Below are 16198 nucleotides of genomic sequence, written 5' to 3' on the forward strand. Positions count from 1 at the left end.
GTTCCTTCTCAAAGTGTTTTGCTTTTGATCACTACCTCCTTTAAACTTCCCTTCCTTTTATCACCCCTCCCTTTCTCTTGGTCCCTTCCCTTCCTACCTCCTTGTTGGGTAAGATCAATTTCTATTCCCAACTGAGTGTGTTTCATTAAAAATCCATTTCCCACCCCCTCCCCCTGAAGGATTATACTCAGATATGCTCAGTAGGTTATTCTTGGTTGTAATCCTAGTTCTTTCTCCATCTAGAACATATTATTCCAATTCCTCTGCTTCTTTAATGCAGAAGCTGCTAAATCTTGTGTTATTCTGACTGTGGCTCCATGATATATGAATGTTCTTTTTTTTCTGAATATTTGCAATATTTTCTCCTTGACCCATAAGCTCTGAAATTTGGCTATAATATATCTGAGAGTTTTCATTTTGAGATATCCTTTAGGAGGTGATTTTAAATTTCTATTTTACTCTTTGGATCTAAGATATCAGGGTAGTTTTATAATTTCTTAAAATATGATGATCATTTTTTGATCATGGTTTTTTAGGTAGTCCAATAATTATTAAATTATCTGTCCTTTATCTCTATTTTCCAGCTCAGTTGTTTTTTGATGAGATATTTAATTTCCTTCAATTTCCACCTTATTTTGAATTTATATTATTGTACCTTGCCATATTATGGAGTTATTAGCTTCCATTTGCTCAATTCTAATTTTTAAGGAATTATTTTCTTCAATAAAGTTTTGTACCTCTTTTTTATTTAGCCAATTCTGCTTTTTAAGTTCTTTTCTTCAGTGAAATTTTGTACTTCTATTACCATTTAGTCAGTTTTTTTTGGCTTTTTTATTATATGAATGAGTTACACTAGTCCAAGTTAAACAGCACACTCCAAATGGTTACATTATGCAAGCTGTGAGGTTTTTAAACTTGTGACAGGGGACAGAAGGGAGTTTTTCTGCTCATTGAAAGGAAATCCTCACTTAAGCTTCAGTGAGCCACAAAGCACTTAAAACCCATGAACTTTCAACTGGTTGTTCTTAGCCAGTCCAGTCTCAACGAGGAACTGGCATATGTTCTTGCACTGGTCATCCTGTAGCTGAATTACTTCTCCATATTCTGGATGCTCAATTACAGTACCATTGCAGGCAAATTTCTTCTCGAATGCCTTTACTAGTTTATTTTTATCATAATCATCAGTGATCCCCTGGACAGTAGTGAGGGTCTTCCTTCCATTTCTCTGTTGAATTCCTATATGGATCTAATCCTCAGTCCCAGAAGGAAGCAGGTCATCATCTTTACTTGCATCAGCAAAGGGGTTGAAAGAGTGAAGATTCTGGATAATGGACATACAGTAGGAATCCTTCTTCCTGGTGGAAACTCTTGAGGAATGCAAGGGTGGCAGAAGGCAGGGAGGGCAGGTGATGGAGTATTGGGAAATGAGGGGGGTTGAGGGGGAGGCTGCTGAGTGCTTGGTGGAGGGTCAGTGACTGGGGCCAATTATTTTCTTTGAAGAATTGTTTTCTTCAGTATTTTTGTGCCTTCTAAAAACGTAATCTATTAATTCTTTTTAAAAATAATTTTCTGAAATTACTCTAATTTCTTTTCACATTTTCCTCCTCTACCAATCAGCTTTTTCTTCAGCTGTTCCAGAATTTTATGTTGTGATTTATATTTTTCTTTTAGGCTTTGCTTGTAGCTGTTTTTCATTGCTGTCATCTTCTGAGACTGTATCTTGGTCTTCCCTACCATGATAGTAGTTTTGTATGGTCAAGTTCTTTTTTAAGTTATTTGCTCATTTTTTCCAGTCTACTTTTTGACTTTGAAATTTATGTTAAAGTTGGGTTCTGCTCATCTGGTGTTGAATAGGCACTGTCCCAGGCTTTTCAACACAGGCTTTACCAAGCTAGTTCGGGGGGTCTGCAAATTTCAGTACTTCCAAGATGGTATTATTCTGGGAGAGGTATGGTCACTGCTCTCTTGGTCTCTGTTCTGGTCTTTACCCAGGAAGGATCCCTGAACCCGTGCAGATACAAGCTCTCATGCTTCTCTCTACCCTGGAAGTATGACCAGGGCCCTTGTCATTTTGTGGCTGTTCATGAGTGACCCAGAACTGCTTTCAGGCAGTTGTAAAACCAAGACTGTACTACAAGTTATAACAAAATTTGGAGCCTTCTAATTTTTACTCCACCTATAACACAGGAATAATTCTTAATAGCAGGTGATATCTAAAACATAATCTATGATTCTTGGGTTGTACTTTCTGTAATAGAAAAAAAATTCTGATTTATATGTATATTACCTATATTTTTTCCTACATTTAAAGGTGATAGGTAATAAGTACGTTACCTATTCTGATACCTTAGTATGTACCTAGGTTTTCAAAGTACAACTAGCTCCCTATTAGTGTGAACTGTGAATCCCCTAAAGTGGTCACATGCATTCTAATTTGTAGTATATGAAGTTAAAATTATATAATGTATAGTAAATGGTAATGTGCAATGTGAATTCAAATAATGCAACCACTTGAAGAGACTCATAATTTAACCTTAATAATGGAATACAAGTTATGGTATACCTTCCCAAACTGGAGAAGCTTAGAGCAGGAACTTATTATCTTTCCCCCTAAAGTCTCCTTCCTCTTCCCTTCCTTTCCCTTCCCTTTACTGTAAACAGTAGCAACATACTCCTAGTTCCTCAGGCTCATAGCCTAGAAGTCAACCTGAACTCTTCATTATCTCTCACCTCTCATAACCAATTTGTTGCCTGCACTATTGTAATATCCTGCTGGTGGGTCTGACTTCTTCAACTCTTTCCCTGCTCCAATCCATCCTCCATTTAGCCATCAATGTGATTTTCCTAAAGGGCAGGTCTACCATGCTCCTTGAGGGCAGGGATTATCTTTTGCCTTTTTGTATACCCTGTGCTTAGCACAGTGCCTAGCATATACTAGGTACTTAATAAATGTTTACTGATTTTTTTAATGTCACAAATGCTTCTGGCAGTCTTCAGATGCCTATGGATCCCTTCTCAGAATAATACTTTAAAATATTTAAAGGGAATGATGATTTTTTTTACTTAGAGGAGAGTGAAAATAAAGATATAATTTGCCCACATCCAATTTTATTTACTCCCTGAAATCTATCCATGCAGTCATTGGGGGTAGGCATAGACCCCAAATCCGTTCCTCATAAAATATTTGTGAGGTGTAGTGCAGGTATTACTGTATCCATTTTATATATCTGGAAGCTAGGACTCATCAATCTTAAATGACTTGGCCAAGGTAACATAATTGGGATCTATGATTAAGTAGGAAGTAATGTACAAGTCTGAAGCCAATGTCCTTTTTTCTGAGACATTACAAATTGAAATGAAAGCAGTTTAATGGAAAATTACAAGTACTTCCATTTTCTTAACTATTTTTTCTTGGTCTGCTTAATTGTTTTTGTCCAAATTATTGACTCACATTGCTTTTGTCTCTGTTTAAAAAATTTTAAAGAGCCAAATTTGTAATTCAACAACAGTTCTTACTCTGAAGTCCCTACATAAGAACTTAAGCCTGATGAAACACACACACACACACACATACACACAGAGAGAGAGAGAGAGAGAGAGAGAGAGAGAGAGAGAGAGAGAGAGAGAGAGAGAGAGAGAGAGAGAGAGAGAGAGAGAATTTTAATCTTGGTCAGCAATGTTCCTGACAAATATCTGTTTTTATTCCTTCTGGATATCTTCACAAACTTTTCATTCAGCAAAGTAGAAGATTGTCCTTTTCCCCTTGCCTCACCTCCTTGATTTATATTCATTCTCGTGTGCCAGTTCTGAAAGTACAGCCCTGCTCTCATGCTTTTGGTCAAAAGTCTCATTCTTTATACATGGTAGAATGGTTAAGTGCAAAATTTCTGGGCATGTGGTTTGAGTCTCACCGTATTTCATTGCATAAACATCACCACCACATAATCCTCGCACCCTGTTTTTTCAGTCCAAAAATTGGTTTATAACCTTTCATTGTGTACTGGTCTTATGTTATAATTCTGTTCATCACCCCACTTAAAAGGTAAACAGAGCAGCAATATATTCTCTAGTGGCACATGGATATGCATTTATCTCTCATGCATTGTGAGCAGCAAGCTTAGGATTCTCAGCGTATGCACATTGTCAGTATATTTCCCGAAAGCAAACTTGCATGGTTTGTTTACAATGCTACCATGGTAGTGGTACTGTTACAAAACCTAATGAAGAGTGGTTGGCGCAAAGGGAACAGGCAGCAGGTGAAGCTGCCATGAGTAAGTCATGTGATATGGTAAGACTTGCATCTTCCTGACCTAGCTAACTGTACAATTCATCTGCCAATGACACAGTATAGTAATAAATGATTTTAAAGTAATACTTGCACAATTTTTTAAAACGCTTCATGTAATGGTCACACTCCACTTTTTTTTGCAAAAAATGGTGAATAATTATTTAGTGAAATAAGGTATTTTTTCTATAAATTGCATGGGTTAACTTAGAATCACAGATGGGACATTAGTGGTTATCCTTTGCTAATGCATTGTTTTCTAGGTGAAATACCAGGGAGTTTGAAAATATGCCTAAGGTTGCACAGTTTAGGGATTAGAACTTAGTTGTCCTGATTTCCAAGCCAATGAATTTTTTTCTCCTATGTGTGTACTTTTCTTTATAAGCCAGAAACCAAGAAGAAATAAAGATGACCATGACAATACTGGGCATAATCTAATCTTCCAGGTTTTTCAATACTGTTCAATCCATACTGGCATTTATTGAGGGAAGATAGAGCAAATGCGGTTAGGGAGCAGGGACTTGTTACTGTGCAGTCTTCATTGTTATTCCTACTTTATATCTCTGAAACATTGACAATACTGATCTATATACTCTTTCTTTTTTGCTTTCGTCAAACTGCACTCTCTTGGTTTTCTTACTGACTACCGAGCTTGCTTTGCTAGATCATCATTGATAACATGCCCACTACATTTGGGTGTACCCCAAGGTTCTGCCCTGAATATTTTTCTCTTGTTTTTTTCTGTACCATCTCATAATGAATTCTTCAGTTGACATAGATTTAATTATCATACCCATAGTGATGACTTCCAGATCTGTGTACCCACCCCAGCCTCTTTCTTATGCTCCAGCTCCATATTACCAGACACCTACTTGATAATTCAAGCTAGATGCCCTAATAGTACCTCAAATCCAAAATGTACAAAACAAAATTCATTCTCTTTCACCCATAACCCACCCTTCTTTTAAACTTCCCTATTTCGTCTGACAGTACTAACATTATTCTAGTTTTCCAGGTTTTCAATCCTTATTTTCATCCTCGTCTCTTCACTCTTCCTTACCCTAGATATTCAGTCATTTGGCAAATATTATTGTTTCTAAATCCACAATTTCTCTTTCCTATTCTCTACATTTGCACTCACCCCACCTTATTGGGAAGGAGGGCATAAGCATTTATATAGTACCTACTTTGTTTTGGATGCTGTGCCAAGTACTTTTATAAATATTACCTCATCTGATCTCACAATAACCTTGAGAAACAGGTGCTATTATTATCCTCATTTTACAGATGAACAAACTAAGGCAGTTGGAGACTAAGTGACTTACCCAGGCTCACATAGTTAATTAGTGTGGTAAGACATGAACTCACGTCTTACTGACTTATGGCCTGAGTGCTCTATCGACTGTATCACCAGTTGCCTTATCTCATCATCTCTCATCTTGGACTACTTCAATAGCCTCTTAATTGGTTTCCATACCTTAAGTCTCTCTACCTTCCAATCCATTTTCCACCTAGCTGTCAAAGGAACTTCCCTAAAGCATGACTCTAATTATACTAATGGTCAAAAACTATAGCAGATACCCATTAATTTTAGGATTAAATATAATTTTCTTAATTTGGCATTTAAATATCTTTAAAACCTGGACTCATATGACTTTCTAGGCTTATTACACATTACTTCCCATAACACACAGTACACTATGGCCCAGAGAACCTAGGCTTCTTACTGTTCCTCCTTTGTACTGCCCATCCCACATGCCTGGGACAAACGTCTTTCTCATTTTCCATATCTTAAAATTACCAGTTTCCTTCAAAGTTCAGCTAAAGCAGTATGTTCTTTTGTAAATAGCACTTTTTATTCATTTATTTTTTCTCAATTACATGAAAACAAAAAAAAACATTCATTTAAAAATTGAATTCCAAATTCTTTCCCTTGAGAAGGCAAGAAGTTTGATATAGATTATACATGTGCAGTAATGCAACACATTTCTATATTAGCCATGTTGCAAAAGGAAATGTGGACAAAAACCCCTCAAAAATAATAAGGTATGCTTCAATCTGCATTCATACTCCATCTGTTCTTTCTCTGGAGGTAGATGGCATTTTTCATCCTGAGTTCTTTGTAATTGTCTTGGATCATTGTGTGGCTGAGAAGAGCTAAGTCATTCACAGTTGATCATTGTACAATATTGCCGTTACTGTGTGCAATGTTGCCCTGGTTCTACTCACTTCACTTTGTATCACTTGTAATGTTAGGCAAGGTGGGACTTTTTTTTTTTTTACTGTTTTCTCTTTGAGAATGCTAAAGTAATCGAGTGCCTTTCATTAAGTCATACTAGGTGTGAAGCCACAAGCCCATACCCTTTTGCTGATAGGTATGAAGCCTTCAGGCCCTAAGAAGGGTATATAAACTCAGAGGTTAGTGTTTTGCTTGGGGCTCTCACTCACTTGCAGAGCGTTGATGTGGAGACTGGGTAGCCACTGGATTTGGTCTGATTGTATTGTCTGTTTGTAATCTCTGTTTGTATTTGCTCTGAAGTTCAGGGTGCTGGCTTTTCGCCTTGAACTAAGTGAATGATATATGTATGTTTAATTAAAGTGAGATTGTTAACCACTTAAAGTTGCTTTCCTTAGAAAAGCAGATCAAAGAATCTGTGCTGGCAGCCCTTCTGTGTGCTGGTGTTACAGGCCTTACACCTCCACAGCAGCTACTAGCAACATTATTGTTACATCAGTACAGATAAGTCTTCCCAGGATTTTCTGAAAGTATCCTAAAGCAGTATCTTCCACATGAAACCTTTCCTGATTCTCACCACTCAGTAGTACCTTGTTCCCACATAAATTACCTTGTTTATGTATTTCATATACAAATATATGTACATCCTGTTTTCTGCAGCTAGACTGTAACTTACAGGATATGGGTATTTTGTTTTTGTCTCTATTTCTCATATGTGACAGATAGAATATAGACCAGTAGCCTCATCGTGTTCCGAGCTTCTGATGAGACTCTTCTGGTGCTCACTCTATTATTTTATTTTTCTTTAAGAGGTGGTGAAAGGTCATAATTAATGATGACAACATTGATATTGTATGGCCATCAAGTAATGCCAATTCCAGTTATTAGGGTAGTCAGTATACATTTATTAGGGGCTTACTAAGTGCCAGGACTGGGTTAAACTCTTGGGATTAAAAAAAGATAAAAGATAATCCTTGCTCTTATGGAGCTCACAGTCTAAATGGGGAGAATAGGAAAACAATACGTACGACAAAGCGATATACAGGATAAATTGGAAATAATCAACAAAGGGAAGGCACTAGTATTAAGATGGATTGGAAGAGGCTGTCTATAAAAAGTGGAACATTAGCTGGAATTTAAAGAAAGTTAGGAAAATCAGGAAATAGAGGTAAGGAGTGAGAACATTCTATATATGGGGGATAGCCGGTAAAAGTGCCAGGAGTTAGGAGATGGAGTGTCTATCTTGAGGAAAATCAAAAATGTCAGTGTCACCATATCACAGAATACATGGTGGGGCATAAGGTAGAAGAAGACTGGAAAGGTAGAGGAGTATTTTATTGCCAAACAGAGGGTTTTATATTTGTTCATGTTAGTGACAGGGTAGCAGTAGAATTTTTTGAGTCAGAATTTGAGAGTGACATGGTTAAACCTTTGTTGCTGAGGGAAGGATGGATTGGAATGAAGAGAGACCTGTGTCTGGAAAACAAACCAGCAGATTACTGGCGAATGCAAGAGGTGATGAGACACTCCATGAGGGTGGTGGCAGTGTGAGAGGAGAGGCATATGCTAGAGATGATACAAAGGTAAAATTGATAGGCCTTAGCAAGAGCAAAATATGGGGGTTGAGATAATGAAGAGTCAAAGATGACACCTAGATTGTGAGCCTGAGAACCTGGGAGGTTGATAGTGCCCTTGACAATAATAAGAATGACTGATTAGGGAAGGAACGTAGGCACTAGTTTATGTTTTCAGATAATCTTATGTAATTGCATGTATTTGTCATTGTTTCAAACTTCATCTTAAAGCACATTTCCTCATTTTTCAAATCATCATAATTTCATTTTGCCTTTAAAACATTATATTCATTAGCCTTTCACAGCCTAAGAATATACCCTACAGCAGCACTTTACCTCAGAATTTTTTAAAGTTGTTCATTTGTCTGCCATTTTCAGACCCTCCTCCTGCCACTAGTATAGCAATTGTGCTCTCCCTTATAATTATTCTGCCTATCTATATCACTCAGTTCAGATGGTTGTTACTATATCTACCAGCCAAGTTTTACACTGTCATGATTTTCTTCTTCTTTCTCAGACTACTCTATCTTTATTGCTCATCTTCTTTCACTCCTTAAAGATGGATGTTCTCCAGGATTCTATACTAAGCCTTGCTTTTTTTTTCTTTTCACATTCTTATACTTCTAAGACTTCAATTATCAATTCACTGTGGATAGCTTGAAAACCTAGATCTCTACCCACACCTCTTCCCCAAACTCCAAATTTGTATTTTTAAGTGCCTTTAATATTTCCCTACCATCACCCTGATGAGAAATGCATGACCTTCACTCTTTTTCCTGGGCTGCCTTATCTTTCGTGGGTGAGCTCCAACCTCTTATGGGGGGGCTGTCTCTCTTAAGGAGCTGCTATCTGCATAAATGACCTGCTCCCTGTAAGCTGGGGTCTCCCATAAGCTGTGTCTCCTGTAAGGAGTGAAGGAGCCTGTTTGGTGTGCTGTGTTCCCCACAATAGATGCCTTTACTTGATTTAGTGACAGCCTGAGTAAATTCTTTCAAGATGTACACACGGCACTTCAACATTTTGGGGTATCCCTGAACCTCAACAACTCTGAACTTCTTCACATATCCAAAAGTGACCATACATCTTTCCCTCTAACCTCATTATGTCTGTTATCATTATTTGCTGGCATTTAAAGGACAGTACATTAGCTCATTTGATTCTCACAACTCTTTGACATAGTGACTATAGGTAATAATATCTCAATTTTCAGATAAGGAAACTGACCTCGATAGAGGTGAAATGATTTTCCCACGGTCACGAAGCTACTTAATAAAGGTCAGAAATAGGATTGTCAGATATCTTCTGACTGTATGCCCAATATACTTTCTACTCAACAATGCCTCTGTTGATAATAAAATAAAATCATCCTCCTGATTTCCTAGATTCATGGGCTTTGAGTCATCTTTTTGAATTGTCCCTCTCTACTGCTCTACTAATCAACAAGTTGTCCAGTCACAAAATGTCTACTCTTGCCATTTCTTCCACATTTGTCCCTATCTTCCTATTTCTATAGCAGACACAGTTTAGTCCTTCATTCTGTTGTCATACTTAGGCTATTAGAATATTCTTCTAACTGGTCTTCCTATCAAGAAAGAGCCTTCTCTACAAGCTATCTGTCACAATGTTTCCCAAGCAAGCATATAATTATGTCACTCCTCTACACAAACACTTCAGTTGTCTTGCTTTGCCTACTGACTAAATTGATTCTGGCATTCAATGTTCTTCACAATTTGAATCAAACCTGCCTGTCTAGGTTTATTTCATACATACATACAACACTTCATATATTCTAGATCCTAGCAAAATAGTTTATCTATTTTTGTCTGTTGTTTGTACCTTGGTCCACATATTCTACATCTGGAATGGAACCTCACTCAGGTTTCATTTCTCACCAGCCTTAAATCTTCTTGACCATTCAGTTATGCCCCAGAAAATTCTTCATCCTGAAAGATTACTTTATCCCCAGAGCCCTGGAAATCACTCCCTGGAAGTAGCTTCTGCCTCTAGGCCCTCTGTATGACTGGAGGGTAGAGTGTTCCTTCCAGAATTTCTATTTAAGGAGGACATCCAGTAGAATTATCTTTGCATTTCCCACAAGGCAGCACTGCTCTGTAGCACTGAGCCCAGAGTCAGGAAGATCTGAGTTTAAATCCAGCATCAGACGCTAGCTAAGTCATCCTGGACAAGGCATTTAACCTCTGTTTGCCTCAGTTTCCTGAGCTGTTGTGAAGATCAAATGAGATAATATTACTAAGGCACTTAGCACAGTATGTGACACATAGTAAATGCTTATACGAATGTTAGCAATTATCATCATCATTATTATTGTTATTATTAATATTATAATTATTTTCCCTATTAGAATAAATGCTCTCTGAGAGCAAGGATTTTCGTTCTTTTTGTTTGTGTTTGTATTACCAGTTTATCATATTAGCACAGTGTCTGGCACATAGTAAGCACTTAATAAATGCTCACGGACTGATCAGGGGACATCTATTGCAGTTCCTCTCTTCCTTCAAGCCTTTGTTCAGTTGCCATGATTTCACCATGTGAATGTGATCCCTTATCTTCTCTTAACCCTGTAGTAGCACTTTACCTCGGCCTCTCCTTTCTGCTTATCTCACTCTCTCCTTTGTAATGTGGTCATGTATGTATTTGCACCTCCCCTGTATTGTACTGTGACATCCTTGAGAACAGAGTCTGATATGGATACAAGCATATATACATTAAGATATATTTGTAGATATATTTAAATATCAAATAAGGTAACATGTAAATGCTTTGCAAACCTTAGACAGCTATATAAATCCTATGTATATGCATATTTTATAAACATTTATCTATGCCTATACTTAGCACTTAAATAGTTTTGTGGATTTATGAACATTTTTACATATTCATATACACACATACATAGCATTTATATATGTCTATAAGGATTGCAAAGCATTGACACATATTACCTCATTATGTGTATATATATGTGTATGTACATATATGTGTGTGTATACATGTGTATATATGTATTTGTATTCTTAGCACCAAGATCCATGCTTTGCAAATAGTAGGTGACAAATAAATTTAGTTCAGTTGAATGGAATTCAGTAAAAACATTGTGTAGAAAGGTACATGTGATATTTAAGCAATTCCAGAAAGGACAAATGCACAATTATTATGATTATTATTATTATTATTTACTTAGTAACCATTAAAATTATGATGGCTAGAAAGATGTATTGTAATTATGATGAAACTAAATATATACAGAGAGCTTCATCTGTATTCTCTTATGAACTCAGTTTTATAGTGCACATATATTAAGCAGAAACAAGGTGATACTTTTAATAAAATCCCTGGGTGGTTAGGGACTTTAGAGAACAACTATGTTTAACCTTTTCTATAAATTTCAGTATAATTTACCAAAAACAAATGCAGAAACGTTCTTCAGCAGCTCTCTGTCACATCTGCTTAAAATAGATTCTTATCATTCCATCTACACCGAACTCACTAATGTGTAAGCTCAGTTCTCAAGAACAATCACTGGGGGAAAAATACATCAACTACATCCATGGAGATTTGATGGCCCCAAGAATCTATAGTTGCCATCTAACCACGCATACTGGACATAACTGGGGACCACTATAACAACACCAAGGTAAAGCAGTCCAATGCACTCTAAAAACATAAAATGCTGTTTTTTGAAAGCAAGTCTATAGTCTCAAATGGAGGTAAAAAATCTTTTGAAAGCAGAGGCTCCAAATGGAGCTGATTCTCACAGGTCACAAAATGCAAGAAAACTGAAATTTTGATTTCAAAGCAGCTATGAAAATGGCGCAATCATCCCCTGGCTTAACTCCTGTGAGATTGAAATTGATGCTGTGCCTTTGGCAGTTTTGAGTGTTTATGGCTGGACAGTTTAACAAAGGGGAGACAGCTGCATAGCGGGAATGTGATTCATTCTCCAATCCAGAAATTGTGTTAATTCTTTAAGTTTATTGATTTGGTCAAATAACAGGACTCATCAAGTGCTATTATTCTTGGGGGGTGGGGCAACAGAGTAAATTACAACACTAGACCTTCTTTAGAGAAAAAAGGTAGCCCATGATATATATCCCCTTTTCATCTCAAAAAATGAAGTTGTATAATTTGGATTTCTATAGTGGTAAATGATATATGGTGGTGGTGGTAGGAGGCTAACGAGGCAAATATTTAAAAGAGAAAAAAAAAGGTAAGGGTATAAGAGTCTTATATTTCCTTTAGTATGCATATTCGGCCTGCTTCTTTTCTCTCTGAAATTCATGCTTCATGTGGTGAATACCTTGGATCAGTAAACTAAACAGCTGGATTTAGTGACAATGGTAACACTAAATGCTGTCACTTGAAAGAATTATTAGAGATACAAAACAACAAACCTATTTATGAGTCAGTTTTATGCAGAGTACTGTTATAGGTGTGCTAGGGAACAGATAAGAGTTTAGATTAGTTGCTTCTTTCATGATGGAACCAACAATCTAGAAGGAATCTCTGGAAGGATGCCTGAGGAGAGGCATTAAGGCAGCTTTTTACCCATTTATTATTTTTCATATCATCTTAGAGAAGGTGAAAAGGACTTCAGGGATTAACTACTCCAACCCTCCAATTATAGAGTCCTGAGGGAAGCTCATTATTTTGCTGGTCATTACAGAGCTAGAGAGCAGCAGTTATACTTCTGAATTTTCCCCTTTATTTAACTCCCCCCCTAAAAAAAAAAACAGAGCAGTAAGGTGAAATGGTTAGGTGGGATAGACATGGTGATAAACTAGAGTCTGAAAGCTGGGTAGCTCTGGTTGTTGAATTTAATATATTAATTAGTGCTTGGTCAGTTAGTGGACTAATGATATTAGATGTTGCTTTTAAATTACAAGTTTCTATGCCTCTTATAGTAGGCCTTTGGTATAGCAATAAGAGCAATGGATTTGAAGTAAAAAATGTAGGTCAAATGTCAAGTTTTGTTGCTTTTCCCCAGTGTGATCATGAACAAGCTATTTAGCCTTTCTGTGACTCAGTTTCCTCATATATGGAATAAATTATTTGTATTAAATAATCTCTAATTTCACTTCAAAAGCTGAAGCTTATGATACTATTATTGGTCAGATGACATCTTGTTTAAAATATTGCTATTGCTGCTGCTGCTGCTGCTGCTATACTACAATGGATAGAGTGCTGGGCTTAGACTAAGAAATATTCATTTTCCTGAGTTCAAATATCACCTCAGACACTTAGTAAATGTGCCTGGGTAAGTCACTTTACCTTGTTTGCCTCAGTTTTGTTATCTATAAAATGAGCTGGAGAAGGAAAGAGCAAATCATGCCAGTGTCTTGCTAATAAAACCCCAAATGGGGTCATGGAGAGTATGACAAGACTGAAAAACAACGGAATAACAACTAGTATTACCTCCACCACTATTGCCACAAAGAGTCATAAACAATATTCAAAATAAATACTTTAATGATGCTTATTACTAATTTTCTTTCTATTATAACTAGCTCTTTGTTTTCAGATTAGTCGCCTTCTTAAGGCCTCGGGTCACTCTTCTGTAAAATAAGGGGATTGGACTAAATCACCTCTAAGGTCCATCATAGCTCTGGGATTCTATGCTTCTATTTTCAGTAAACCCAAAATATTTTAGTGAAAAAAATTAAGATCATGGTCTTTTTTTCTTTAAGGCTTTAAATGTAGATGAATTAGATGATTGTCTGCATTTTTGTGTGGGTAGCGAATCATGATCCAAAACATTTCTCATGCTTTTGAGATGCATGAACTCACAATTGACATCACAGGGGTAGCTGGGGAGCCCCTTTGGGAATCATACATGGGCTAGGTACTAGAAAGGGTGACAAGCCCTGAAAAGTAACAAGGATGGGTATCAATCCAAATTTTGCCTACTCCATAATTTTATCCTGCTTCTATCTATCTTAGGGGAAAATGAAAATTACACTAAATATTTCACATTCATAATTCCAAAGGCATTTTCAATTCATCCACCAAAGAATCTCTAGAGATGTCTTTGACCAGTGGGTCTCGTTGGACTTGGAAAGAATCAGATAAAATCATTTAACATATTTTGGATGAAATTTGTGTAGCTTTGACTGCCTACACAGGTCTATGACTGCTAAGCTTAGTGTAGTATCATTGATTTATCAACTCCGCTTCAAAGTGCAGTGGTATGGTATATTAATAAACATCAAAGCAAATACCAACAGGATTGCTTTTTAAATCAATATTGTATCAAGTTTTCTCTGTTGGGAATAGTTTAGCCGAATATACTATATAGGTCAGGGAACTAGATCAGCAAACTGTAGCCTCCGGGTTAGATAGAGCTTTGCATCTTGTTTCGTCCTTGTAAGTTTCAAAAAAACCACAATTGGTTGGCCAGATTTGGCTCATAGGCTCTAGTTTGCTCTTTGGACTGGATGTTGAAATTTTGCTTCAAAAATGTATGTATTCTCATTTATTATTTTTTGGTACTTTTACTGTTAAAAATATTGTTTCTGTATTTTCCCACTTCTGTATATTTTCTAAAGTTGTTCCCTACAACTAGAATGCCATTTTCCCCTTGAATTCCTTCTCCCCGCAATCAACCTATTGAAATTCTACTTATTCCTCAATATTCAGTTCAAAGAATAATAGATTTAGAACTTCAAGGGAATTTAAAGGTCATCTGTCTCAGAGGTGTCAAATAAATAGGCTGCAAAACTCCTAAGTTCAGCCTGAACTAGATTAAAATGAAATTGGGAAATATTTACTAAAATAAATAAAAATTCAATAATAATAATACATTTTTAAAACTGTCTTTATGTGGCCTGTGGGGATTCTTAGGTATGGATTAGTGACCCTAATTTCTTCTGAGTTTAATACCCCTGATATAAGTTCATTTTCTTCTTTTTACAGACATGGAAACCGAGATTTCCATGAAGTCTTACTTTCCTGACCTTTCAGATAGACGTGAACTTTCCAGTCTCATATTTATTCCTGTTACATACTTCACACACTCTATATTTTTTAAACTATACTTATTTGCTTCTCTGTCCTATATACCTTTGGATTCTGCAACTTCCTTCATCTTTGTAGCTCCCCAGAAGAAAACATAGTATTCTGATTTAGATACTTAATGCATGTTTTGTTGAATGAACTAGTTAAAATAAAGCTCATAACAATGAGCATGCTTACTGTGTTGGTGGAGTTTCCATTTAAATGTAAACCACTATCAAAGAGAGGTGAAGAAGCCCCACTGCTGTGATCACTGGATGGTCCTGGGGACCCTGAAAACCAGAGGAGAGAAAATTATTGCTAACCTATAGTTTGAAAAAAAACAAAGAGTAATGTTGAAATACGGGCAAAACATAATATCAGTTTTCCAAATAAAAATATTATTCCATAACAAAAGACAAATTGATATCACCTCTTTATTATGCTAATTATCTTCTTTGTGGATTATTTGGGCACCATGAATCATAAATAAAAAGTTAAAAAAAGAATTTGTTGATAAAGTAGTCCAGTTGCCTTATATTAAAGATGAAGAAATTGAACTTGCTCAGGGTCACACAACTGGCAATAAAAGAGTTGAGATTCAAACCCAGATCTTCTGATTGTAAATTAAGGGTTCATTACACCACTCTTTTCCACATCTCTGATATTTTCTGAATCTAGGCCCTATAACTACACTCCCTGGGATGTTGGTGGATGAATAAATGGATGAACGAATAAATGAATGAAAGAATATTAAACACACCCTAGAATTGAGGCAGTTCCTGCTCTCAAAGAGCTAATATCCTAACCAAAGGTTTAAGCTCCAAGCCAGAAGAATGGCTCATTGCCCCTTAGGGTATAGCAGGAGACATATGGTAATGACTCCTCTTTAATTCAGTTTCTGACTGTAAACATTTGTCTGTGCCATAGACTGAGTCTTCAGTAGATATGGATACTGTCCATAAGCACTTACTTGGTCATTTCTCCAAAAGGGTTGATTCACTGGGTGATGGCTTTGGGGACTGGGCTAGGAGGAGGACCAATAACCTAGGGGGTGGGAGAGACTGTCATTCTTGGAGAAGTAGGACCAGTGAT

The 16198-nt window shown here is 36.6% G+C and overlaps 1 protein-coding gene and 1 pseudogene across 1 annotated transcript in view; both read right to left on the reverse strand.

Annotated features, from left to right (window-relative positions):
- Positions 1 to 16198, reverse strand: part of SNTG2 (syntrophin gamma 2) — a 698484-nt gene that overhangs the window by 302900 nt on the left and 379386 nt on the right. The window contains exon 8 of the mRNA XM_036750363.1: positions 15305 to 15396. Coding sequence (XP_036606258.1) covers positions 15305 to 15396 — 92 coding nt within the window. The remainder of the gene's footprint in view (positions 1 to 15304; positions 15397 to 16198) is intronic.
- On the reverse strand, positions 995 to 1336 carry LOC118844966 (annotated as a pseudogene).

The sequence above is a fragment of the Trichosurus vulpecula genome, chromosome 3, assembly GCF_011100635.1.
Source record: "Trichosurus vulpecula isolate mTriVul1 chromosome 3, mTriVul1.pri, whole genome shotgun sequence".
NCBI lineage: Eukaryota > Metazoa > Chordata > Mammalia > Diprotodontia > Phalangeridae > Trichosurus > Trichosurus vulpecula.